This window comes from Aquarana catesbeiana, linkage group LG01 (genome assembly GCF_042186555.1).
Source record: "Aquarana catesbeiana isolate 2022-GZ linkage group LG01, ASM4218655v1, whole genome shotgun sequence".
In the NCBI taxonomy this organism is placed as follows: domain Eukaryota; kingdom Metazoa; phylum Chordata; class Amphibia; order Anura; family Ranidae; genus Aquarana; species Aquarana catesbeiana.
The window spans coordinates 539980090-540006791 of record NC_133324.1 but is presented as its reverse complement, the minus strand read 5'-3'; the positions used below and the strand labels follow the sequence as shown (position 1 = coordinate 540006791).

The window sequence follows — 26702 nt, the reverse complement described above, 5'->3', positions numbered from 1 at the left end:
ACTTTTCTTTTCCCATCTATTGAAAGGATGTTTGGGGATGATGAAATCATTTATCAAGATGATAATGCATCTTGCCATAGAGCAAAAACTGTGAAAAAATTCCTTGAAGAAAGACACATAAGGTCAATGTCATGGCCTGCAAACAGTCCAGATCTCAATCCAATTGAAAATCTGTGGTGGAAGTTAAAGAAAATGGTCCATGACAAGGCTCCAACCTGCAAAGATGATTTGGCAACAGCAATCAGAGAAGGCTGGAGCCAGATTGATGAAGAGTACTGTTTATCACTCATTAAGTCAATGCCTCAGAGATTGCAAGCAGTTATAAAAGCCAGAGGTGGAGCAACAAAGTACTAGTGATGTGTTGGAGTGTTATTTTGTTTGTTTTTCATGATTCCATAATTTTTTCCTCAGAATTGAGTGATTCCATAATTTATTCCCTGTGCTTGTTCTATAAATCTAACTGTTACTGGCCACCACAATTATTTTTCTTGATTTCTTTTAGTGTTTCTTAAAGCCAGAAAGTTTCCATTTGAAATGCCTTTAGTTTTTGGCCATGTCTGTGATCTGCTTTTTTTTCTACAACAATAAACAACTGAAGGAACATCCTCAGGGACTGATGATTCCATAATTTTTGCCAGGGGTTGTATAAAGTGCTTGTGAGACTGAAGGGGCCGGAAATACCGCCATTCTGTCAGGGCTGGGCTCAGCCCTTCCTTCTCTGAGCTGGCTGCTCAGCTGTCGGCTAATTGCCAGCTCCTATCTCTCTACAGGTACCCAGCTGTTGATATCCTGATCATCAGTCCTGCCAATATGCAACAAATAGATAATACATGAGAAGTAAGCAAAGATCTAGGTCTCCAAGGGAAATGCAAATTAAAGTAAAGAGACTTGTAAACTTAGTTTGATTGAAAAGGAAATAAGAATGACATTCTAAACAGAGAAAATAAGGAGAACACATTTCTTACTGTTGGGTATATATATTTTTTTTGTCTCGCATTCATTTGATTGGATTTGAAAAGAAGTCTTTATAATTAATATTTTTAATAATTGCAACTAGGGATGATCCCGATGTTTGAATCAAACGTAAGTTCGATTTGAACATCAGGTGTTTGTTCGCAGATGAAACGAACCGAACATATGGGGTGTTCACAGCAAATTCGAGTACCGCGGAGTGCCCCATAATGCACTGCAAGATCGCAGTGCATTGACGGCTGCTGATTGGCCAAAGCATGCCCCTGACCTCCACGATCTGCTGTGAGAGCCATGATTGGCCAAAGGTTAGGGTGCCCTTGGCCATTCATGGCTCAGGGGGCTAAGTCCACGCCCCACACTATATAAGGCTGCTTACACTGCAGCCATATGTAGTGTAATAATGTGGAGATTAAGAGAAGCCCAGAGGATCTCTGCCTTTGCCCTAGTCAACATCACAGAGATGCTCTCCTGCATTCCTGTTAAGACTTGCTTGGCGGACATCCCTTCTGGCTCCAGATCCTGCTTGCTGTTTTACTACGCTCATCTCCGGCTCCCTGACGTTTGGCTTGTCTGACTATCCGTTCCAGTTCCTGAACTCTGGCTATGTTTTGACTAGGTTTGTTCTATTTACTTTTATTAATAAACAACTGAGATTTAACTGTACTTCTATCTCTGTCTGATTTCATGGTTTCTGACACATTTATAATTAAAGCAGTTGTATACCTTTTTTTTTAACTTTTACCTACAGGTAAGCCTATAATAAGGCTTACCTGTAGGTAAAAAAAATATCTCCTAAACCTGTACCATTTAGGAGATATTCGCCTCGCAATGAGCCGCTGACTGCAGCGGTGCATGCGCACAGGGGATTCTCGGCTGAAAGCCTGGCAGCCGCCGGACTTTGCCAAAAAAAAAGTCTCCTGCGTGCATGCGCGGGAGTGACGACATCGCGGCTCCGGCCACTAACCACGCCGGAGCCGCAATACCCGGAAGGCACGCTGAGGGGAAATGTCAGCTCCCTCGGCGTGGACAGGGTGAGATGCCGGCGCCTTGTTCTAAGGTAAGTATCTCATAATGAGCTAGTATGCAGTGCATACTAGCTCATTATGCATTTTCCCTTACAGGTGTAGGGAAAAAGAAAAAAAGTCAGCGGGTTTACTACCGCTTTAAGTGGGAAGAAGAACTGGGTAAGGGAGAGAGAGATCAATATTTTGGGAAAATTAAGGAGATTACCAATATAGAGATTCCAGAGGAACCATGGAGGTGTTTGTTTCATGGGGTAAGAATGCCAATTAAACATTATCTGAGAACATTGGTTCCCCATTTAATGACTGCAGCCAAAAGCTTAATACCTCATCAGTGGCAGGAGATCGAAAGCCCTAAGATGGGAAGTTTGTGTAAGAAAGTGGATGAGATTTACAATATGGAATATCTCAGATTCTGTAGAGAGGAGGGAATAGAACAATTTGAAAGTAAACGGAAGGTTTGGAGAGAGTTTAAGCATACAAGGAGATGTGTAGAGTAGAGGAAGTGAGTGAGGTGGGGAGTCACGGTAGAGGTTTAGCAATAAAAGGGGGGGGGGGTATAATAATGGCTAGTAGTGTTTGGTGGTTGATAAGCGTTTTTTTTTTTTTTTTTTTGTATATCTGGATATATATATATATTTGTCAGAAAGAAAAATAATAAGGAAATTGAAGAAAAGAAAAATAAATGGTCCAGTCAAAGTCCAGACCTAAATCCAATTGAGAATCTGTGTTAAGACTTGAAAATTGCTGTTCACAGATGCTCTCCATCCAATCTGACAGAGCTTGAGCTATTTTGCAAAAAAGAATGGGCAAAAATGTCACTCTCTAGATCGTGCCTTGAAAAAGTGTGTGTGTGTGTGTGTGTGTGTGTGTGTGTATATATATATGTACAGTATCTCACAAAAGTGAGTACACCCCTCACATTTTTGTAAATATTTTATTATATCTTTTCATGTGACAACACTGAAGAAATTACACTTTGCTACAATGTAAAGTAGTGAGTGTACAGCTTGTATAACAGTGTAAATTTGCTGTCCCTTCAAAATGAATCAACACACAGCCATTAATGTCTAAACCGCTGGCAACAAAAGTGAGTACACCTCTAAGTGAAAATGTCCAAATTGGGGCCAGCTAGCTTTTTTGCCTCCCCGGTGTCATGTGACTTGTTAGCGGTGAATGGGGAGCAGGTGTGTTAAATTTGGTATTCTCCCTCTCACTCTCTCATACTGGTCACTGGAAGTTTAACATGGCACCTCATGGCAGAAAACTCTCTGAGGATCTAAAAAAAAAAAGAATTGTTGCTCTACTTAAAGAGGGCCTAGGCTATAAGAAGATTGCCAAGACCCTGAAACTGAGCTTCAGCATGGTGGCCAAGACCATACAGCGGTTTAACAGGACAGGTTCCACTCAGAACAGGCCTCTTCACGGTCGACCAAATAAGTTGAGTGTACGTGCTCAGCCTCATATCCAGAGGTTGTCTTTGGGCAATAGACATATCAGTGCTGCCAGCATTGCTGCAGAGGTTGAAGGGGTGGGGGGTCAGCCTGTCAGTGCTCAGACCATACGTCGCACACTGCATCAAATTGGTCTGCATGGCTGTAGTCCCAGAAGGAAGCCTCTTCTAAAGGTGATGCCCAACAAAGCCTGCTAACAGTTTGCTGAAGACAAGCAGACTAAGGACATGGATTACTGGAACCATGTCCTGTGGTCTGATGAGACCAAGATAAACTTATTTGGTTCAGATGGTGTCAAGCATTTGTGGTGGCAACCAGGTGAGGGGTACAAAGAAAAGTGTGTCTTGCCTACAGTCAAGCATGGTGGTGGGAGTGTCATGGTCTGGGGCTGCATGAGTGCTGCCGGCATTGGGGAGCTACAATTCATTGAGGGAACCATGAATGCCAACATGTACTGTGACATACCGAAGCAGAGCATGATCCCCTCCCTTGGGAGACTGGGCCGCAGGGCAGTATTCCAACAAGACAACGACCCCAAACACACCTCCAAGACGACCACTGCCTTCCTAAATATGCTGAGGGTAAAGGTGATGGACTGGCCAAGCATGTCTCCAGACCTAAACCCTATTGAGCATCTGTGGGGCATCCTCAAACGGAAGGTGGAGGAGCGCAAGGTCTCTAACATCCACCAGCTCTGTGATGTCATCATGGAAGAGTTGGAAGAGGGCTCCGGTGGCAACCTGTGAAGCTTTGGTGAACTCCATGCCCAAGAGGGTTAAGGCAGTGCTGGAAAATAATGGTGGCCACAGAAAATATTGACACTTTGGGCTCAATTTGGACATTTTGACTTAGGGGTGTACTCACTTTTGTTGCCAGCGGTTTGGACATTAATGTGTGTGGAGTTATTTTGAGGGGACTGCAAATTTACACTGTTATACAAGCTGTACACTCACTACTTTACATTGTAGCAAAGTGTCATCTCTTCAGTGTTGTCTAGGGGTGCAACGGATCAAAAAACTCACGGATCGGATCGATCCTTGGATCAGAGTCACGGATCGGATCATTTTCGGATCAGCAAAAAAAAACAAAACAAAAAAAACACACAAATCTTGTTACACCCACCGGAGTTTTAGATTTAAAAGCTATTTTCAACACACAACCGAGCTTATATGCATAAATACAGTATTTGTAGATCGGACAGATGTTAGATTTTAAAAGCAACAGCAAACCTGCTGACCTTACATGGTTGCTAATGTGACAGAACACCTCTGATTTTCACATTTAACATGTGCAATCGCCATTTATATATGCATGTAGGACCTACATGCGTGATTGCATCTGCGCATGAGCACAGGTGGGCGGAGATGTTACGTTTTTTTAAAATGTATTTTACTTTTCAGCTGTTTTCAGTTTAAAAAAATAAATAAAATTTAGTTCAACTTTATTGCTTTATTGGTCTGTTAGACCCCTCATCCCTCCTCTGCCCTTCAAAGCAGCCGATTAAACAAAGTCGGGAGGGGCATCTTTTGAGTGCTGTAAAGGTGATTTTGGGCGGCGACTGAAAATCATAAAATTAAAATGATACCATTGATCATGGCTGCAGCCATGATCCTAGTATAACCACTTGATCCTGCACCCATATATACGGCCTAAAGATGGGAAGTCCTTAAAATAATGTACGTAATAAATGTCAATATGATTTATATTGAATTTCTCATATGAATCATGTGTTAATGTGTAATTGTACCTTATTAATATGAACTTATATAATTGTAAATTGTGGTTTCTATTTTTGTCTGAAGAAGCAGGATTTCTTTGAAAGTGTCCAGAGTATCCAGAAAGTATTCACATCGCTTCACTTTTTCCGCATTTTGTTATGTTACAGCCTTATTCCAAAATTGATTAAATTATTTTCCTTAAAATGCTACGAACAATACCCCATAATGACAACGCAAAAGAAGTTTCTTTGAAATCTTTGCAAATTTATTTTAAGAAATAAAAAAATGAAAAAAAAAATCACATGTACATAAGTATTCACAGCCTTTGCCATAACACTCAAAATTGAGCTCAGGTGCATCCTGTTTCCACTGATCGTCCTTGAGTTGTCTCTACAACTTGATTGGAGTCCACCTGTAGTAAATTCAGTTGATTGGACATGATTTGGAAAGGCAAACACCTGTCTATATAAGCTCCCACAGTTAACAGTGCATGTCACAGGACAAACCAAGCCATGAAGTCCAAGTAATTGTCTGTAGACCTCTGAGACAGGATTGTATCGAGGCAGATCTGGGGAAGGGTACAGAAAATTTTTTGCATCATTGAAGGTCCCAATGAGCACAGTGGCCTCCATCATCCGTAAATGGAAGAAGTTTGGAACCACCAGGACTCTTCCTAGAGCAGACTGACTGAACAATCTGAGCGATCGGGGGAGAAGGGCCTTAGTCAGGGAGGTGATCAAAAACTTATTGTCACTCTGACGGAGCTCCAACGTTTTTCTGTGGAGAGAGGAGAACCTTCCAGAAGAACAACCATCTCTGCAAAATGTGGACAAGGTATGGTGAGAATTACTCCTGCACTTGTGAAGGCGTTTGTTGTGTAAATAGGTAGTATTGTAGAAGGTGGAAAGACTGGAGGAGATGGTAATGCGTGTCCCACTGCCTCAACTGACCAGGGGTGGTCTGGAAAACTACTTTGTTCCTGCACAGCTACCTATGTGCTGGCAGAGATGTCTTCACACGCATGCGCATGTCCTTTGTACAGAAACACAACTTGATACATCATGTGGTGAGAGAAGACCTCTCAGTGTTTCTCTGTGTATTTAACATCACTCACTTATGTCTTCTCTATGTGTATATTTACTTACAACTTCATGTTTTTTGCTTTAATGTTTACTACCAATCAATCATCGATTGTTTTTGATATGGTACCCTTTACTATTCTAAGTCTACATATTTGACTTCTATTAATGTAAATTTATTATACGTCTCCAGTCTGTAGTGTACAGCATACACTTGCCATGTGCTCCATACTATACTGTTTTGATCTGTATTCCACCTAGAACGATTGGACGTGGACTGGTATGGAGCTTAGAATAACTAATTATCCATCACAGGACATACCTTCCAACTAGCCACTCCTCCCCATGTACATATGTCAGCCTACCGGCTCACACAGACTGTGCTCCTGTTCTTCAGGCTCTGATGAAGAGGTCACCCTCGAAACGCGTCAGTCTATTTTAAATACCTGCCTCACAATGAGCATACCGCAATTTTAACATTTTAGTGCTTATTTTGTCACTTGTTTTTACGAAACGTAGTATTTGTATTATTTATGTTTGTATTCCATTTTACATGAATAAACCAAACCTGTTTTGATGAAAACGTTTGATCACGCACCCTCCATCCACCTCCTTCCGAACAACCATCTCTGCAGCACTCCACCAATGAGGCCTGCATGTTAGAGTGGCCAGACGGAAACCACTCCTCAGTAAAAGACACATGACAGCCCACCTGGAGTTTGCCAAAAGGCACCTGAAGGACTCTCAGATCATGAGAAACAAAATTCTCTGGTCTGATAAAACAAAGATTGAACTATTTGGCCTGAATGGCGAGAGTCGTGTCTGAAGGAAACCAGGCACCGCTCATCACCTGGCTATTACCATCCCTACAGTGAAGCGTGGTGGTGGCAGCATCATGCTGTGGACCGCGGACTGGGGAAAAGGTTCATCTTCCAACAGGATAACAACCCTAAGCACACAGCCAAGACAACAAAGGAGTGGCTACGGGACAACTCTGCGACTGTCCTTGAGTGGCCCAGCCAGAGCCCAGACTTGAACCCGATTGAGCATCTCTGGCGAGATCTGAAAATGGCTGTGCACCGACGATCCCCATCCAACCTGATAACTGATTGGTTCTGCAAAGAAGAATGGGAGAAGCTGCCCAAAAACAGGTGTGCCAAGCTTGTAGCAACATACCCAAAAGACTTGAAGCAGTAATTGGTGCCAAAGGTGCTTCCACAAAGTATTGAGCAAAGGCTGTAAATAATTATGTACTTGTGATTTTTTTTTTGTTTTTTTATTTTTAATTAAACATTTTAAACAAACTTCTTTCACGTTGTCATTACAGGGTATTGTTTGTAGAATTTTGAGGAAAATGTTTTTAATTCATTTTGGAATAAGGCTGTAACATAAAATGTTGAAATCTCTATCTATTACAGGATGTTAATCACCATCAGACAGTTTATGGCATGTATACTGTAAATATGTTCAAATAGGTTTGATAATATGCAATGTATGGACATGCATTCTTTGTAGAATTTCCTTGTTTGATAATATGCAATGTATGGACATGCATTCTTTGTAGAATTTCCTTTTATATATGATGATTTTATATTGGAATTGTAAATAAAAATGTATGGTTTTGGATATATTTTGTTGATCATTTAAAATAGGGATGTCAAACTCAATTTTGAGGGCCATATCAGCATTACTGTTGTCCTAAAAGGACCAGTTGGTATCTGTAAGACTATATAATCGTATCTATTAAGCTGTAAAGGGCAGGTACAGACCAGCACAGAGCCCCCTCACAGCAGATGATGCAAGTCTGAAAAGGAGGGATGCACACAGCTGGTATCATCCACAATAAACTGTCTTAGAGACTGCTCAGACATAACGTGGTTCTGTCATAGTGTTCTGTCTGCGCAGTCTCCAACAAAATTTATTGAACTATACCAGTGGTGTATGACCCCCTGTTTCAACTGGCATAGAATTAGACACAGTGACGCCATTGGACACAGTGACCCCATTGGACACAGCGACTCCATTGGCTCTCGCGGCTGTCAATCAAAGTCAGTTAGCCAATCAGAAAGAGGGGGTGGGGCCGGGACAGTGGTACAAGGGGTTGTGACTCGGCTCGGGTGCCCCCCATAGCAAGCTGCGTGCTGTGGGGGCACTAGGACCTGAGACGAGGAGGATCCAGACTGTTCTGTGCAAAACCAACTACGCAGAGGATTTGAGTATAACATGTTTATTTTTATAAATGAGACTTTACAATCACTTTAAGAGCCCTACCATCAGAAGTTCCTTCACCCCCTTTTACATAACAGTGCATCCCCCTGCCTTGTGCTACTGCCAGGTAGAAGCTGGGGGCAAAGCCAGGAAGTAAAAAGTGCAAGGAGTCTACTGAATGTTGAGACCAGGGGAGGTGCACATGAGGGGGTGCTGTGGCTGCCCAGAGGTGCAGGATCTGTCAGAGTTCTGTCCTCTCTGCTGTTGAGATGAGGGGGGTGCCGCAGCTGTCGGAGAGGTGCGAGGGCCACATGAAATAGCCTGGCGAGCCTTGTGTTTGACACGTGATTTAGAATAACACGATATCAACATCACAATAAAGAAGCACTGTGGCCTTCAAAAAACACTGTAATAATACATTTTTTCTACCCACTGCTAAATAATTTTATCGTGTAGTTTATAGGTGGACACCACTCCCCTCTATTTGGGTACTATTTTTTTGTTTGTTGGCCTGTTGCCATGGTTCTGTTGTCTGAGGGGGATGGTTCCCTTCCCCCTTATTCACTGCATGCCACAACAGGCATTACCCTGTGACCAATTTGTTTTTCTCAACAGTTGTTCAGCAAAGGTATGATGCTGATTGGTTTGAACATGCACACAGCCACTAGTGATGGAACTTACAAATGTGTATTTGAAAATCTGTAAAATTACACTGGAAATAGGTAAAATATGAAAGTGTATTCAAAAATGTATTTCAGGTAAAATTTACAATACAATGATACAATATTGTGACTTACCGACAATACCAAATCCAAGATTCCTGAAATAGTGACGCTGGTTTGTTTTGGTACAGGTCTTCACCACCTACCTGTACATATCTCTGTATGTATTCAAGGGGTTAGGCCTACTATAGGGGGGAGTTGGTGTTTTTGGGATTGAGGAGAATTTGTTTTCTTTACATTTATTTGCTTAGAAGGAGTTTAATGCATTTTTATTCTTTTGTCTGCTTTGTATCAGATACTTTTTTTTCCCTTTTTTTTAATTATAGCCTTCTAATTTGGCTACTAGGGCATGTTTATCTTTTAGACTGAGTCCAAAACTATCAAATATCATTTTCTTTTGCAATACTAAATCTGTTTTATGCCATATATCTCTAGGTGGAGCAAGTCAGTCAGCTCTCAGCTTTGGTGGAAGCACAGTTGGATTATCACAGGCAGGCTGTGCAAATTCTGGATGAATTATCTGACAAATTAAAGGACAGAGTTCGTGAAGCCTCCTCTAGACCCAAAAGAGAATACAAACCTAAGCCGAGGGAAGCCTATGATTATGCTGACAGTGAACAGTCTAATGGTGGCATCTCATGCAACTCTTCAGTCAAAGCATCAGGTATTTATGACATACAACACAAGACCAGAACACATTTTTTCACATAGATAAATCTGTCTTTTATTTTTAAAAGCTACTTGGTGCTTAGAGAAGCCTTGCACTGGCTAAATTTTACAAGCAATAAGACAAATTTAAGCATGTCTTTTAATGTTTAGATGTACAAATTAGCCTTGCTCATTCTTTTCAATGTCTTTGGAATGGGAATATTCTTTCTTTTTAAGATTTCATCAATAATCAGCAGATCACTTATCTCTGTTTATTATCTGCCTGCATATGTCCAACATTTGTATTACATGGATGCAGTATTAAAGTGGTTGTAAAGTCACATCTATTATATTCTTTTTTATCTTCTCTGTTTTAGGTACATATTGAATATATTGTGTTTGTTTGTTTTTTTTTATTGATAAAGCTGAATATCTTCTTTCTAAAAAATATTCTGCGCTAGGTGATGTTAATGCCAATAATCAATGAATTCCACACTAAGTGATAATATAAATAATCAGTATGTGCGACAGCTGCACTCGGAATATTGCACACACCAATATTAACAAAACACGTTAAAGAAAAATGCTGAGCTGACTATATGTGCATATCATGATACATTGCTAAAAACAGTAGTAGTATAATTCATGTAGATATAAAGTGCTTCAAAAACCACTCATTTAAATCATTCAAATTATGTACATATCATTAACCACCAATTACTGGTTTGCAATCATGTAAAGTGAGAACAGTCCCAGTGTCCATAGAAGAAAAAAAAGTGAAGTTCCACTCAAAGATCCATAATGATCTCCGTGCTATATCACCCGAAATGTGCTCCATTCCCACAGGTAAGAATAAGCTCCTTACCAGAAATATGTGACCCTTGCAGGTCAGAAACGCTTCAATGGATCAATATCCACAAAGGAATGACTCAGCAGGAAAATCAAATATGAAGCTCAACCACTTGAATGCGTCTCCTTCACAGTAATGTGACTCGATGATCTACTCACAGGCATATATGGTACAAGGAACAGTAAGATTACAAGCATTCAGTAAAAACAGCGTCTGGCACCCCGACGGGCATATTGACATCACCGCTATCTCCTACTGCCCGACCTATGTTTCGTCGTATGAGACGTTGTCACTGGGGCAATTGGAATAGCGGTGCTCACACAGACAGGTTTATATAACAGGGATGTGGAAATGTAGCGCTAAAAAATGAAAAACAGTGATAATAAAACACTGACAACTCAAATCTACAACATTCTGAGTCCCATCAGTGAATAAATAAAAGAACAAGTCCCAGGTAGGTCAGTCCAAACAGAAGACGAGATCCACACTGGCAGAGTAGTTGTTCTCATATGGAAACAGATGATGGATTGAGTATGTACAACATCCAAGCAAGTATAACATCCAATGTAAGATAAGTTTGAATACTCTTACCGGAAACAATGGACCTGGATGTCAGCGACACCAGGTCAATCAAGCATGGATATCGGGATCATCGGATCCACAGGAACGCTCTAAGAGGTCCAGACGGGTCCAGGGATCGATCAATGAGGTCTTGATAACGCCGACAGCCACCGAGAAGTTGTTGACAAGGAGGAAAGGCCAAAAAAACTCACATCCAAGGAGATATGTAAAGAAAAAAGGGCTTCCAATGGTGCAGGTCAAAAAACAATAGGTTTTTATTTCCAAAAAAACAACATACAAAGTAAAAATGTGATCACAGATAAAAAGCAATGTGGGGAGCAGTGAAACCAAGCATGATGCGTTTCATCCTACTAGGACTTCTACTGGGGTTTCTGATGTATGTAACATCATACAAGACGGACACTAAAGGACACTGCATTATCTATATCAGCCACCATATGGCAGCCATATTTCCAGACTCCTCAGTTAATCTACTGTGGTCCATTGATATAAACAGGCGGTGGCCATGTTACTGGAGTCTCCAATTAACTGATTCACAGTACTAAGATGAAATAAAATAAACAGATATGAGGCTAAATCTCATTAATATTGGTTGTCATATGCATATAACAATATATGGCTATATACAGTTGTGCTCATACGTTTACATACCCTGGCAGAATTTTATGATTTCCTGGCCATTTTTCAGAGAATATGAATAGTAACACACAAACTTTTCTTTCACTCATGGTTAGTGTTTGGCTGAAGCCATTTATTATCAATCAACTGTGTTCACTCTTTTTAAATCATGATGACAGAAACTAGCCAAATGACCCTGATCAAAAGTTTACCCCAGTACCTAATACCGTGTATTCCCCCATTTAACATCAATGACCGCTTGAAGTCTTTTGTGGTATTTGTGGATGAGGCTCTTTATCTTATCAGTTGGTAAAGCTGCCCATTCCTCTTGGCAAAAAGCCTCCAGTTCCTGTAAATTCTTGGGCTGTCTTGCATGAACTGCACGTTTGAGATCTCCCCAGAGTGGGTCAATGATATTGAGGTCAGAAGACTGAGATGGCTACTCCAGAACCTTCACTTTATTCTGCTTTAGCCAATGACAGGTGGACTTGGCCTTGTGTTTTGGATCATTGTCATGTTGGAATGTCCAATTACGTCCCATGCGTAGCTTCCTGGCTGATGAATGCAAATGTTTCTCCAGTAGTTTTTGATAACATACTGCATTCATCTTGCCATCAATTTTGACCAAATTTCCTGTGCCTTTGTAGCTCACACATGCCTAAAACATTTCACGGTAGAATTGGTGTACCTTTCATCATAGGCCTTGTTGACTCCTCCCCAAAAGTAGCGTTTACGGTTGTGGCCAAAAAGCTAAATTTTGGTCTCATCACTCCAAATGACTTTGTTCCAGAACATTTGAGGCTTGTCTCTGTGCTGTTTGTCGTATTGTAAGCGGGATACTTTGTGGCATTTGTGTAATAAAGGCTTTCTTCTGGCGACTCGACCATGCAGCCCATCTTTCTTCAAGTGCCTCCTTATTGTGCATCTTGAAACACCACATGTTTTCAAAGAGTCCTGTATTTCACCTGAAGTTATTTGTGGGTTTTTCTTTGCATCCCCAACTATTTTCCTGGCAGTTGTGGCTGAAACTTTAGTTGGCCTACCAACTGTGCTTTGGTTTCAACAGAACCCCTCCTTTTTCCAGTTCTTGATTAGAGTTTGAACACTGCTGATTGGCATTCTCAATTCCTTGGATAACTTTTTATATCCCTTTCCTGTTTTATACAGTTCAACTACCTTTTCCCGCGCATCCTTTGATAATGTTTTTGCTTTCCCCATGACTCAGAATCCAGAAACGTCAGTGCAGCACTAGATGAAAGATGCAAGGGTCTGTCAGGAGTCCAGAAACTCATTGCTTGTAATTAGTGTGCGTGTATAAAAGGGCAAACAGATCACAGGTGAGGATGGTTACCTTTTAATAGCCATTCAAACCCCTTTGTGTCAACTTGTGTGCATGTTATCAGGCCAAAATCACCAGGGTATGTGAACTAAACTTTTGATCAGGGTCATTTGGGTAATTTTTGTTGCGATTATGATTTAAAAAGAGTAAACACAGCTGACTGATAATAAATGGCTTCAGCCAAACACTAACCATGAGTGAAAAATGTTTTTGTGTTATTCATATTCTCTGAAAAATGGCCAAGAAATCATAAATTCTGCCAGGGTATGTAAACTTATGATCACAACTGTATGGCAATAAAATATTGCTAAAGGTAAAATAAGGTTTCCACCAGTTAACCCTAATGTTGTCCTGACCATAAAATACAAAAAAGGTAAAATAAATATTCTGCATAACTAACTTATATCAAAATTAGCTTAATTTTTCTACACATATTTGATACCATACAATTAATAACAGTATAATTAAAGAGAAATACCACATACATTTTTTATTTTCCTCAAAATTCTACAGACAATACCCCATAATGACAGCATGAAAGAAGTTTGTTTCAAATCTTTGCAAATTTATTAAAAATAAAAAACAAAAAAAAATCACATGTACATACTGTACGTATTTACAGCCTTTGCTCAATTTGTTGAAGCACCTTTGGCACTAACTACAGCCTTAAGTCTTTGAGTGTGATGCTACAAGCTTGGCACACCTATTTTTGGGCAGTTTCTTCCATTCTTCTTTGCAGCACCTCTCAAGCTCCATCAGGTTGGATGGGGAGCATCGGTGCACATCCATTTTCAGATCTCTGCAGGGATGTTCAATTGGGTTCAAGTCTGGGCTCTGGCTGGGCCACTCAAGAACATTCACAGAGTTGTCCCGTAGCCACTTCTTTCTTGGCTTTGTGTTTAGAGTCGTTGTGATGAGCCTTTGCCACAGTCTGAGGTCCAGAGCACTCTGGAGCATGTTTTCGTTAAGGATGTCTCTGTACATTGTTGCATTCACCTTTCCCTCAATCCTGACTAGTCTCCCAGTTCCTGCCACTGAAAAACATCCCCAACGCATGATGCTGCCACCACCATGCTTCACTGTAGGGATGGTATTGGCCAGGTGATGTGTGGTGCCTGATTTCCTCCAGACATGACGCTTGCTATTCAGGCCAATCTTTGTTTCATCAGACCAGAGCATTCTGTTTCTCGTGGTCTGAGAGTCCTTCAAGTGCCTTTTAGCATACTCCGGGCGGATGGAGGCCACTGTGCTTATTGTGACCTTCAATGCTGAAAATTTTTTTCTGTCAACTGAATTTACCACAGGTGGACTCCAATTAAGTAGTAGAAGCATCTCAAGGTTGATCAGTGGAAAAAGGATGCACCTGAGCTCAATTTTGAGCGTCATGGCAAAGGCCATGAATATCTATGTACATGTGATTTTTTTCATTTTTTATTTTTAATAAATTTGCAAAGGTTTCAAACAAACTTCTTTCATGTTGTCATTATGGGGCTTTGCTTGTAGAATTTTGAGGAAAATAATGAATTGAATCCATTTTGGAATAAGGCTGTAACCTAAAATGTTGAAAAAGTTGTTATGCTATACGTTTGAGATTAATTTCCTGAAAGATAATTATAACAAGATGTTTTTATTAATCAAATTTCATTTTAAAAACACACATCACGGGGGGGATCACTTCTGATCCTTCTTACATCCTACAAGACTTTAAAGACTATTATACATTGTTATACAAATCACCCGTCCCCCAGCCCCCTTCTTGACATTTTCTCCGACCTCTGCAACTTACCCTTGATGAATTTGACAGAGGAAGATGTTACCTTGCTTTATGCAATGATCTCGGTGGAGGAGATCGAGACGACAATTCGCTCTCTCCCTCCCCAAAAGCCCCCGGGCCCTGACGGACTCCCGGGAGACTGGTATAAAATGTACATTGCGGACTTAGCCCCACGTCTACAAAAGCTGTATGCCAATAGTCTGGAGGTAGGGAGTCTCCCTGACTCAATGTCATAAGCTCACATTGTCCTGATACAGAAACCCAGTAAAGATGCTACACAGTGCTCTGCTTATTGCCCCATAGCTCTTCTAAACTATGATCTGAAAATTCTAACCAAAGTCCTTGCCACCAGATTGATGAAGATCCTCCCGTTCTTTTTTTTTTTTTTTTTTTTTTTTTTTTTTTTTATTCTTTATTTTATTATAAATATATCATAAAATAGACTGGGATAATAGCAAAGATAACAATCAACATTCTATATCTCGTTTTAAATATCTGCTATATTGCTATATCCCTTCTTTTTACTCTTTCCCCTCCCCAACCCCCCCCCCCCAATAAATAAATCGCCTTTCCCTCTCTCCATCTCCCTATGCCTCCAATATTGCAATATATCCTTCGATTTCTTAAACGCTATCCGTTTTTGCCAGATCCTGTTGTAAATTCCCAGTGAGTCCTCTACTGTATAAATTGTTTCCTCTTTGGACCTCACCCATTCCACCCTTGCTACCCACTCCTTCATCTTCGGAGCTTCTTGAGTTCTCCATAGACTCAGGATCAGACCTTTAGCTGCATTTATGAGATATGGGACTAGAATATTTTTATACTGGCAGACCGCTTTCCCTGTTTCATGGAACAAACATACTCAAGGATCTTTCTGAGTCTGTTCTCCTGTTATTTGATAAATAGCCCCTATAATTCCATCCCAATAAGATTGTATTGTACATTCCCACCAAAGATGCGCAAAGGTCCCTGGGGTGTCACAGCCCCTCCGGCAAGTTGGAGGGCTCTCTGCCCCATACCTGTGTGCTCTTTGTGGAGTCACATACCACCTTGCCAATAATTTATAACACATTTCAACTGTCCTAACGTCCTTTACCGAGAAGCAAGCCATTCTCAATATTTTTTCCCATTTAACGCAACCTGTGCCTAAAATATATATATGCCGAAGCATGGGGGCATCCTCCCGCAAAAGGCAGGAGCAAATTGCTCCTCCACCCACTGCTGCCCCCACGCTTCGGCATATATGCTGAAGTATGTAACTGTGGTGGTGAAATCACCTCCGACAGCGCTGGAGTCACGGCTTTATATATCGTGGGAGCAAACGCTGTTGCTGTCAAGATAAATAAATCCGCGCTGCAACTGAATGGCGTACCTGAAAACAATAAAATGGTTACCAACAAAACACAGTAAACAGTAAAGTATAAAAAATCTGAAAAGCAAACATGGTAAAACATAATAACAATAAAACATTGCAGAATAGAATAGAGTAAAAAACAGCAGAACAATAGAGAGAGAGAGAACAATTAAAACAACAACTATTTTTGTTTTTTTTATTTTATATTTTTTTTTGTGTTTTTATTTTTTTTTATTTATTTTTTTTTACACTTTTTTTAGTAACTTTTAACTTTTGTAACTGGTTCCAGGTTTGGGTCTCTCAAAATGCAATGGCATCTTGGGAGACCCTGTGTTAGTGTGCCTAGTCTGTGCAGTGCTGAACCCTACGCTAATACTCAACTAGTGTATGGTAGCGTTCAAAGCATTCACCCATGCAAAGACCAGGATTGCCAGGACAGGAGGGACAATAAGACCGGGTGTCACGCCTAAATCCGCGCTTGCTGCAGACACGACATCTTTTTTGGGGGGCTCATTGGGTAGGGGTACTCGGGATGGCATAAAGAAAATGCCTCTCATGCAGCCGGCTTACTGCATTTGGTTGGGGAAGGTGAGGTAGAGCACCGTCTGGAAACAGAAGGGCTCTGACGATCTCTTCCTGGAATTTAAGGAAGGATCCAGTCCGTCCTGAAGCTCTGTATAGCACATGAGCGTTCAGCAAAGCCAATTGAAATAAATAAACAGACACTTTTTTGTACCAGCGTCTGGCCTTACGGGCAACTAGGTACGGCGCCAACAACTGGTCGTTGAGGTCCACCCCTCCCATATTAAGGTTGTATTCGTGGACACAGAGGGGTTTCTCCACAACACCAGTCGCCGTAGGAATTTGGGTCGTCGTGTCTGCATGAAGGGAGGTGAGAACGAAAACATTCTTCTTATCCCTCCACTTCATAGCGAGCAAATTATTATACTTCAAGCAGGCTCTCTCCCCCAGCCTAAGACGGGAATCTACAAGCCGCTGGGGAAAGCCCCGGCGATTAGGTCGCACGGTGCCACATGCTCCAATCTGATGATCAAACAAGTGACTAAAAAGTGGCACGCTCGTATAATAATTGTCCACGTACAAGTGGTACCCCTTTCCGAATAAGGGTGACACCAAGTCCCACACTATCTTGCCAGCGCTTCCTATGTAGTCAGGGCAGTTTGTCGGCTCTACGTGACTATCTTTGCCCTCGTAAACCATAAAACTATATGTATAGCCTGTGGCCCTGTCACAGAGCTTATACATCTTGACCCCGTATCTGGCACGCTTGCTGGGAAGGTACTGTTTGAATGACAAGCGGCCAGAAAATTTAATCAGAGACTCATCAATGCAGACAACTTGATGGGGGGTAAACAAGTCTGCAAAACGTTGGTTGAAGTGGTTTACGAGGGGCCGAATTTTGTAGAGCCGATCGTATTCAGGGTCTCCACGAGGACGACAGAGTTCATTGTCGTTGAAGTGCATGAACCGCAAAATCTGCTCGTATCGTGCCCTGGCCATGGAAGCAGAGAACAAGGGCGAATGGTAAATTGGGTCATTGGACCAATATGACCGCAACTTACTCTTTTTATTCAACCCCATGAGGAGGGAAAGGCCCAGAAAGATCTTAAATTCGGAGACCATAATTGGTCTCCAATCTCTGGCAAGGGAGGACTGGGAATTAGCGGCGATGTGTTGACCAGCGTATAAATTGCTTTGGTCCACAATAGATCTATAGAGATCTTCGGTGAAAAACAGTGAATAAAAATCCAGTGGCGTAAAGTCAACTGTTTCCACCTGAATTCCGGTTTGGCCAGTGAAAGGGGGAAGTACGGGGTGCTGCAGAAGTGGTGGGTTCCCAATTCGGATTGGCGAATGCAGCAGGAAGGCACTATGGGCACGACGGGCCTGTCTTTGTCTTCTTGGTGGCAGCGGGACACTACTAGTGCTTGCCACCTCACCAGCTCACCAGCTTGAACTGCACTTATGGGACTCGCCACTCACCAGCTTGAACTGCACTTATGGGACTAGGCCGCTGGTGCTTGCCAGTTCACCAGAAGGAATAGCGGCGCTAGTACTTCTCTGCTCCATACGAGAGCCCTGTGGTTCTTGCACTTCAAGGACAGAAGAAGATTGGGGTCTGGTACGCCTGACCTTAGCAGGGACCACAACTCCGTCATCAGAGCTATCTGTCATGGAGCCGCTGTCCTCTACAGGATCGTATTCTGAGCCTGAACTTGACAGATGAGTGACTTCCTCTTCACTATCTGTCATGCTCAGAAACGTGTAGGCCTCTTCACTAGTGTACCTTCTATTTGCCATTTTGGGCTCTAAATTTGGGGGTACACTAGTGAGACTCACAGGCAAAAAAGCTCCTGACTGTCAGCGACTGTATCAAAACGCTACCAAAAAACTGTTAGCGATCGCAGGGATCAGGCCTGACTCTGCGAACGCTGCAGTTATGTGTGCTTTTTTTTTAACAAAAACCGTGGTGCTTTATTGTTGTACAAGATAAATTAGAGTTACAGAATACCATTCAACAGAGTACAATACACAACATATGTAGATTACACATTTTAGGATAAGGAATACAATATGCAAAGCCCACAAGTAATACGTAGGGATAATAGTACCATTCTCAACAAGTACCGTCCACCCGCCACCCTCCAAAGCCCTCCCCTCTTGGGGCAGATGATCGTAATGAACTAAGTGTTTCTCTACGAGGCCATCCACGGAGCCCAAACTTTTTCAAACTTCCACGGACAACCACGGTTTATATATGTCATTTTATACATTGGGATTACTGCCTCAATCTGTGCCTCCCAGGCTGAAAAGGATGGAGGGGAAGAATCTATCCATTTCGTGAGTATTTCTTTTTTGGCATAGAAAAGAAGGAAGGAAATTAGTAATTTAAGATGATATGGCCTCTGCTCATCGTCATGTATCCCCAGCAACGCCATAGCTGGTAAGAGCGGAATAGAGGTCTGCAGTCTGGAGTTAATTTCACCTATTATCTTAGTCCAGAATAGTGCAACGACTGGGCACTCCCAGAACATATGTATAAATATGCCTATATGAATTTTGCATTTAGGACACATGGGGTCTCTCTCAGGGAATATGCGATGGAGTCTCTGCGGGGTATAGTAGATCCTGTGTATAAATTTAACTTGAATCAGTTTGTCCTTGGATGCTATCACCAATTTCGGGCCATACTCTAAACAGTCCTCCCATCCCTCTCTATCCAATGACGGAATATCAGCCCGCCATCTTTCCCATAGTTCATTTATCTTGGGGGAATCCCTTCCCAGTAACGCATTATAAAGAGAGGATAGGGGTTTAATCAAGTCTCCAGGAGATAGGAGATCTTCAATGGGATCCGTCTGTAACAGGGGGGTTTGCGGGAATTGAGCCCTGGCCGCATGTCTCAGCTGTATGTACCGAAACCCCATCCAACGGGGCAACCCAAATTTAGCCGTAAGCTCATGCAAGGAGAGCAGTTGTCCCCCAGACATTACGTGTTCCAACGTGGTTACACCATATCTGGCCCACACCTGTGGGTCCGGTATCATACGAAAGTGTTTAAGTCGTGGGTTTCCCCATAAGGGATGAGCTGGAGATAATTGGCCAGGTCTCAAATATCTGCGCCTAGCCGCCTCCCATACCCTCCAAGTTGCCCTAGTAGGCCCAGGGACCCCACAATATGCCCTGGGTCCTCTATAGGGAAAGTTCCGAAGGTCCGTCAGTGAACCCAGGATATTCGCCTCGAGACAGGTTGCCACATTGGATCTAGAACCCTGGAACCACCAGTGCACCGTCACCAACATGGCTGCCCAAAAATATATCTGGAAATCTGGGAGAGCAAGTCCGCCCAAATCTGCAGGTAAACACAACGTAGTGCGTGCCAACCTAGGGTTCCCCCCCGACCAAATAAAGGATCCCACTATACGGTCAATGTCCTTAAAGAACGAGACGGGGACCCAAACCGGACAATTCCTAAACAAATAGTTAAATTTGGGCAATATTATCATTTTAAGGAGACTAATGCGACCCAGAAGATTCAGAGGAAGACTCTCCCAGGCAGCACATTTCGAACGTAGGGTGTTCAGGACAGGGGTCAGATTTTTTATAATAAAATCAGAGGGATTTCTAGTGATCACAACACCAAGATATTTAAATTCCCTAACCCTTTGTAACGGGGAGGAGAGGGGCCCAGAGTTAGCTCCATCATCTATAAAAAATAGGACTGATTTGGTCCAATTTATTTTAACTCCCGAGAGTGCACCAAAACTGTCAAAAATACGCAAGGCAGCTTGAAGAGAGGGCCCAGCATCGTTTAGGTACAATAACGCGTCATCGGCATATAGGGAGAGGCGCTCTTCCAACCGAACGTCCGGTGCACTCCTAATGGCAATTGCCAGGGGCTCCAGCGCCAGGGCGAACAGGCTGGGGGAGAGCGGGCATCCCTGCCTCGTACCGCGAAACAAGTCAAAGGAGTCTGAGACCCAATTGTTAGTGCGAACCCGTGCTCGGGGGGAGCGGTACAGCAATCGTACTCCGTGAATAAACTTGGGACCAAATCCGAATCTACGTAAAGTCTCCCATAAAAATTTCCATTCGACGGAGTCGAAAGCCTTCTCAGCATCTAAAGAGGCAATAACCCTGGACCCCGTGTTGTCATGCGATGTTGCTAAGTTTAAAAATAGGCGCCTAATATTTATATCTGTACCCTTTCCTGGCATAAATCCTGTCTGGTCTATACCCACTAGATCTTCTATTACATGAGATAGTCGGGTGGCCAAGACCTTAGCAAAGATCTTGGCGTCGACATTAAGCAACGAGATGGGCCGGTACGATGCGCAATCAAGAGGGTCCTTTCCTGGTTTAGGAACCAGAACAATAACCGCCTCATTCATTGAGTCAGGTAGGGCTGGCAGAGTTGCAAATTTAGAGAGCAGTGAAGTCAGCTTAGGGGCCAATAATTCAGAAAAATTGGTGTAAAATTCAGATGGTAACCCATCTGCACCCGGGGCCTTCCCTCCCCTAAGGTGTCCCATGGCAACTTGGATCTCCTCAAGTGTGACGTCAGCCTCCAGCCCCTCCCTTGCTTCCTCAGACAAAACAGGGATAGACAGGGAGTCAAAAAATGAGGACATGGATGAGTCCGCTGCAACATCTCTTGAGGATTAAACCTCCTGAAAGTATTCTCGAAAACGGTCATTAATATTACCAGGGGCGGTGAGGATCTGACCAGTATTGTCTCTAATGGAACCTATGGGGGTAGAGGGTATGTTACCTTTAGCCAGCCATGCAAGGAGCTTCCCATTTTTACCACCATGTTCGAACACCCGCTGAGCAGAGTACAGCAAGGCCTTGTCCGTCTGGGCCATCCTAAGAGTGGATAGGTCACGCAGAGCCCTTTTCCACGCCCTATACCGGTCCTCCCCAGGAGCAGAAACATATTCAGCCACCAACCTACCAGCCAATGCCTCCAGCTCATCTATGGAGCGAGTAGAGTCACGCTTGAGCCGAGTGATACTATGCCCATACTCCCCACGTATCCAAGCTTTAAAGGAGTCCCATACAACAGAAGGGGCAGCTGATTCAGCATTGTCTGTCCAGAAATTGCAGATAGAGGCCGTTAGGGGTTCCAACAATCTCTCATCATTAGCCCAAAATCTGGATAAGCGCCACAGGCGAGTCCCCGGTGGAACAGACAGCGTCAGTGTCAAACATAATGGTGCATGGTCTGAGATTCCCCTGGGAAGCACAGATAGGTCATGTACGTATTGGAGTGCAGGGCCTGAAGCATAGACAAGATCTATTCTAGACAGCGTTTTGTGGGAGGCTGAATGACAAGTGTAGACTTTCAATGTCGGGTACAGGTGCCTCCAAACGTCAGTGAGAGCAAAAGTTTCCGCCCACTGCCTGAGGTCCGGAGTGTCCCGAGCCGAGGATTGTAGCCGGTCAAGTTCCACCAGTGGAACCATGTTAAAGTCCCCCATGAGGTACACCAATGCGGTATCAAATTGCACCGCTATTTGCATGATCTCATGAAGGACCCTGCCAGATGCTGGCGGAGGAACGTAAAGCCCAACTAGTACCACATTTTTATCAAATATATTAGCATGTATAATAACAAATCTCCCTTCTTTATCTGTTGTAACCTCAATCAGCCTAAACGGTAGTGTCTTGTGGACCAGGATGCTAACCCCACGGGCATAGGTGGAAAAGGTGGAATGGTAGTTAAGGCCCACCCAGGCTTTCCTAAGACATACCGTCTTGTTTTGCTGCAGATGTGTCTCCTGGAGAATACAGATCTGCGGGTTGTGGGAGCGAAGGAAACGAAACACCAGGGAACGCTTAAGAGCGGTATTGAGCCCCCGAACGTTCCATGAAATTACCTTTAACTCAGCCATGAAATATGAGGTATAGGGGAGATGCAGTCACGCACCACACCAGACAGGCAGCATCCCAGTCCAGCCACACATATTATTCTACATAGCACTGTGTAAATGGTTCTGTTCAAACATGTGTCATATCTAAAGCACCTGAAACAACAAAAAATTTTTAACAAAAACAGTCCCAGCATTAAACCTCGCCCCCCACCCCGCATCCCCCACCCCAACCTAGGAATGCCTTGTTCCCCAAACATCAAAAAAAAAAAAAAAAAAAGAAAAATCAAACCCCAAGTTCAGGGAGCGTGAACCAGTGGGTGCAGAAGCTTTGTGGAGTGAATTGTCCACGTAAGGTGACGTGAGACTCCGCCGCCATTAGGAATTAGGAGAAATATAGTGATCCAACCAAAAACAGGGTTATTTCGGACCGTCTCATATAAATAAAGAAAAAATAAAATAAAAACACCCTAGCAGCATCTGAAAAATGAAAAATAGAAAAAACAAACACAAAATGTTCTCTGTTTAGGATAGGTGAGAAGAAACATCCCGTAACTCAGGAAGACAGGGTGCACCATCCTCCTAGGCAGGTAATCTGGCAAAGTGTTTATCTCCCTCGAATGCGGTTAGCAATTGATTGTCTCCTAGATTGGAAGTCCAGACCAGGCAATCATAAGAACAGGTGTATTACACTGCAAGTGGAAGAAGAGGAAGGATTTATCCTGTAATTCGTGTAACGGTCACTAGAGTCCGCCAGTGACCATCCCATAAACACTGCAAGCACCACTGAAATCTGAGCCTCCATAAGAGCCAAACAGGTCATTGCTGCAGTAGGTCAGTATAACATAAGCAATCTTCATCTCTAAAGATCCCAGCAACTCAGGAACATCTTGTAGAGGGCAAAAAAAAAAAAAGTTATCCCACAGTAGAATCAAACAGTGGCAGGCCTGGAAGTAGAGATCACCTGGCATAGCCAGGGGCACAATACTTATATTGTAATCCTACAGGGAAAACAAAGGGCACAACAGGTGAAGATTAATTCCCCTGTCCAGATTTAAATAATCAGTGGCTAGTAATCAGAACAGAAGTATAGAAGAGCATGCTGCAGCGGTTAACGGTTGGGGGGCAATGATTCCAGCCATGCGTTAGCATCCCTGGGGGAGGTAAAAAATCTGGTAGTTTCCCTGTCTTGAACTCTTAACCGTGCTGGAAACAGAACACTGTATCGAATGCCCTTAAGACGCATGGCTGCCTTCACCTGGTCGAAGGAGCGTCTGAGCTTTTGAGTTTCTACAGAGTAGTCAGGGAAGATAAGTAGCTTGTTATTTTGATGGCGTATTTCTCCCTGCACTCTAGCAGCCCGGAGCACTTCATCCCTGTCACAGAAGTTCAGAAACTTTAGGATAAATGTACGCGGCGGCGCTCCAGGGGGGCCCGGCTTGGGAGGGATCCGGTGAGCTCGCTCCACCGCATAGAAAGGTGAAAATTGAGCCCCCGGTAGGAGGGAACGTAACAGGCCTTCGATAAACTCCGTCGGACATTTCCCCTCAGCTCCTTCCGCCAGACCTACAATACGGAGGTTGTTCCTCCTATTACGATTTTCCGCATCCTCGGATTTATATTCCAGTGCTTTCATTTTGGTTTGCAGGGCCCGCAAGTCTGCTCCGTGAGACTCGACAGTGTCCTCCACGTGCCCCAGACGCTGTTCTGCAACAGAAAGTCTACCCCTTTTTTTATCCATGTCCAACCTTATTAAGCCAACATCTAGTTGCACAGCATCTACCTTGGAGGTGAGGGTAGTAAGGGAGGCTTGGCAATTTCCAATAGCAGCCAGGACATCAGCCAGGCCTGGCTGTGTAGAGGGAGACTGCTCTGGCTGCTCTGTCTGGGACGCCATATTGCTGTTAGCGTGCCCCCCGGACCCCACGCGGCCTGCACAGGCTGCCTCTATCTCCACCGGTTCAGGGGGGAATTTTAGTTTCTTACCCCTTCCTCTGGCAGGCCGGGACGATCGGCGGTGCATGTGAAGAAAAGCCGCCGGCTTAGCGATCTGCTGATGCTGCTGTTTAGGATTCCTCCACAGTGAGATGTCAGGGGTGGAGGTGCTCAGGAGTTCCTCCTCTGTTCAGGCAGCCGCCCTAAGCTGCTATAGGGTCACTTCTCAGGCCACAAGGTTCAGGCCCCCCTCCAGCTGGTCAGAGGGCTCCGATCCTCCAGGAAAGGCCGCGGTCCCGGCCTAGTAAACACAGGGAGGGGAGAGACTTCAGGCCCAGGCCCAGCCTGTAATCCGTCCAGGGGTCGCCTCACCCGCTTCCCGCCGTGCTCCCCGGCAGCCGATGGAACCCCGCAGCCGATCCGATCGCGAGGATGAGCACCCGGTCCGCGGCGCGATCCGCCAGGAAAGGCCGCGGCTTCGGCCTATACTTCGGAGGTAGGCCCGAGCGGCGGCGGAGTGCCGATCACGGCCCGGGGACAGCAAATTTTCCTCCCCCCTCTGCAGGTAGGTCTTCCCCAGGTCCCCCACGGTCAGCAGGAGTGTTTTCCTGAGAGATTTAGTGGCTATGGATCCGGATAAACTGCGGATCAGCGGAGCTCCCCAGAAAAGCTGCCTCTCACAGCTCCATCTTGGCCACGCCCCGCAGTTATGTGTGCTTAGTGTTTTGTAAGTGTCAGTTATCGATCGATACTGCACTTGGGTGGGCTGGGCAGGGCTGGGCCGAGGGGCAAAACGCAGGTGCTAGCAGGTATCTGGGCTGATCCCGCTAACACTGTGTTTATGGGAACCCTAAACTGCTGGGGAGTATAGATCTGATCGGATCAGATATCGATCCGCTCAGATACTATAGCACTAAGGGAGGTGTATGCTGCGTGCGTGGGTTTTAGCGGTACTGGCTCTAACCTGACGCTGCCTGGGGTGACGCAGACCTTAGCTGACCCTAAAAACGTAATTTATATCACCGCCGGGCAATTAGGGGGTTAAACCTTTATAAGGTAATAAACGGCGGGTGCCCTAAAACTATAATAAACTATAATAAACTACAAAAAACAAACTAGCTAACCAGCGTCACCCGTAACACTTAAACAGTGATCGCTGGTGAAAGGGTTAACTAGGGGGCAATCAGGGGGTTAAAACCTTTAGCAGGTAGTATATGGGGGTCCCTGTCGCTATAAAACACTGACAGCGAACCTATATACTTACCTCCCTAACTAGCGTCACCTGTGTCACTAATACAGCGATCAGAAAAACGATCGCTTAGCGACACTGGTGACGGGGGGTAATCAAGGGGTTAACCTTTATTAGGGGGGGTTAGGGGGGTACCCTAGACCTAAAGGGGGCTAACCTAACTGCCCTAACACTTGTAACTGACACAAACTAACACCAATGCAAAAAAAAAAAAAAAAAATGCTATTGGTGTCAGAGTGACAGGGGGTACAGGGGGGTGATCGGGGGGGGTGATGGGGGGTGACAAGTGTGCCTGGCGTGTTCTACTGTTAGTGTAGTGTTGTGTAGACTTACTTGATGTCTTCTCTCCTCGGCGCCGGGATGAAAAGACCGGCTCGAGGAGGGATGACATCACTTCCTTTCCCTCTGTTTACATTACAGAGGGAAAGGAAGCATTTTCATTCGCCGGGAGCGATCGGGAGGGGGTGGCCAACAATGGATGGCCTCCCCCTGACCTCTCATCGCCCGGGAAGAAATGGCGACCGCCTCGGGCACCGGGGGGGGGTCCGATCGGACCCCCCACCCGCGGAAGGCAAATCACGTATATGTACGTGATTTTGCCTGTCCGTGCCACCTTGCCGACATACATCGGCGTGAGGCGGTCGTCAAGTGGTTAACATAGTCGGCACCTCACCAAAGTTGGTGGCCCGACGGGCCAAAAACCTGGGAGACTTGCTGGTCAAATCCGAATTCACTAAGATGCCTGACCCTACCTGGCTAACCAACTACCCACGTAGCAGAGGGATG

General features: G+C 44.0%; 1 protein-coding gene across 4 annotated transcripts in view; it reads left to right on the top strand.

Moving 5' to 3' along the window:
• SH3GL1 (SH3 domain containing GRB2 like 1, endophilin A2) overlaps positions 1 to 26702 on the top strand; it is a 275973-nt gene that overhangs the window by 174663 nt on the left and 74608 nt on the right. For all 4 annotated transcript variants that reach the window (XM_073594971.1, XM_073594953.1, XM_073594961.1 and 1 more), the window contains exon 7: positions 9611 to 9839. In XM_073594971.1, the coding sequence (XP_073451072.1) occupies positions 9611 to 9839 (229 nt within the window). The remainder of the gene's footprint in view (positions 1 to 9610; positions 9840 to 26702) is intronic.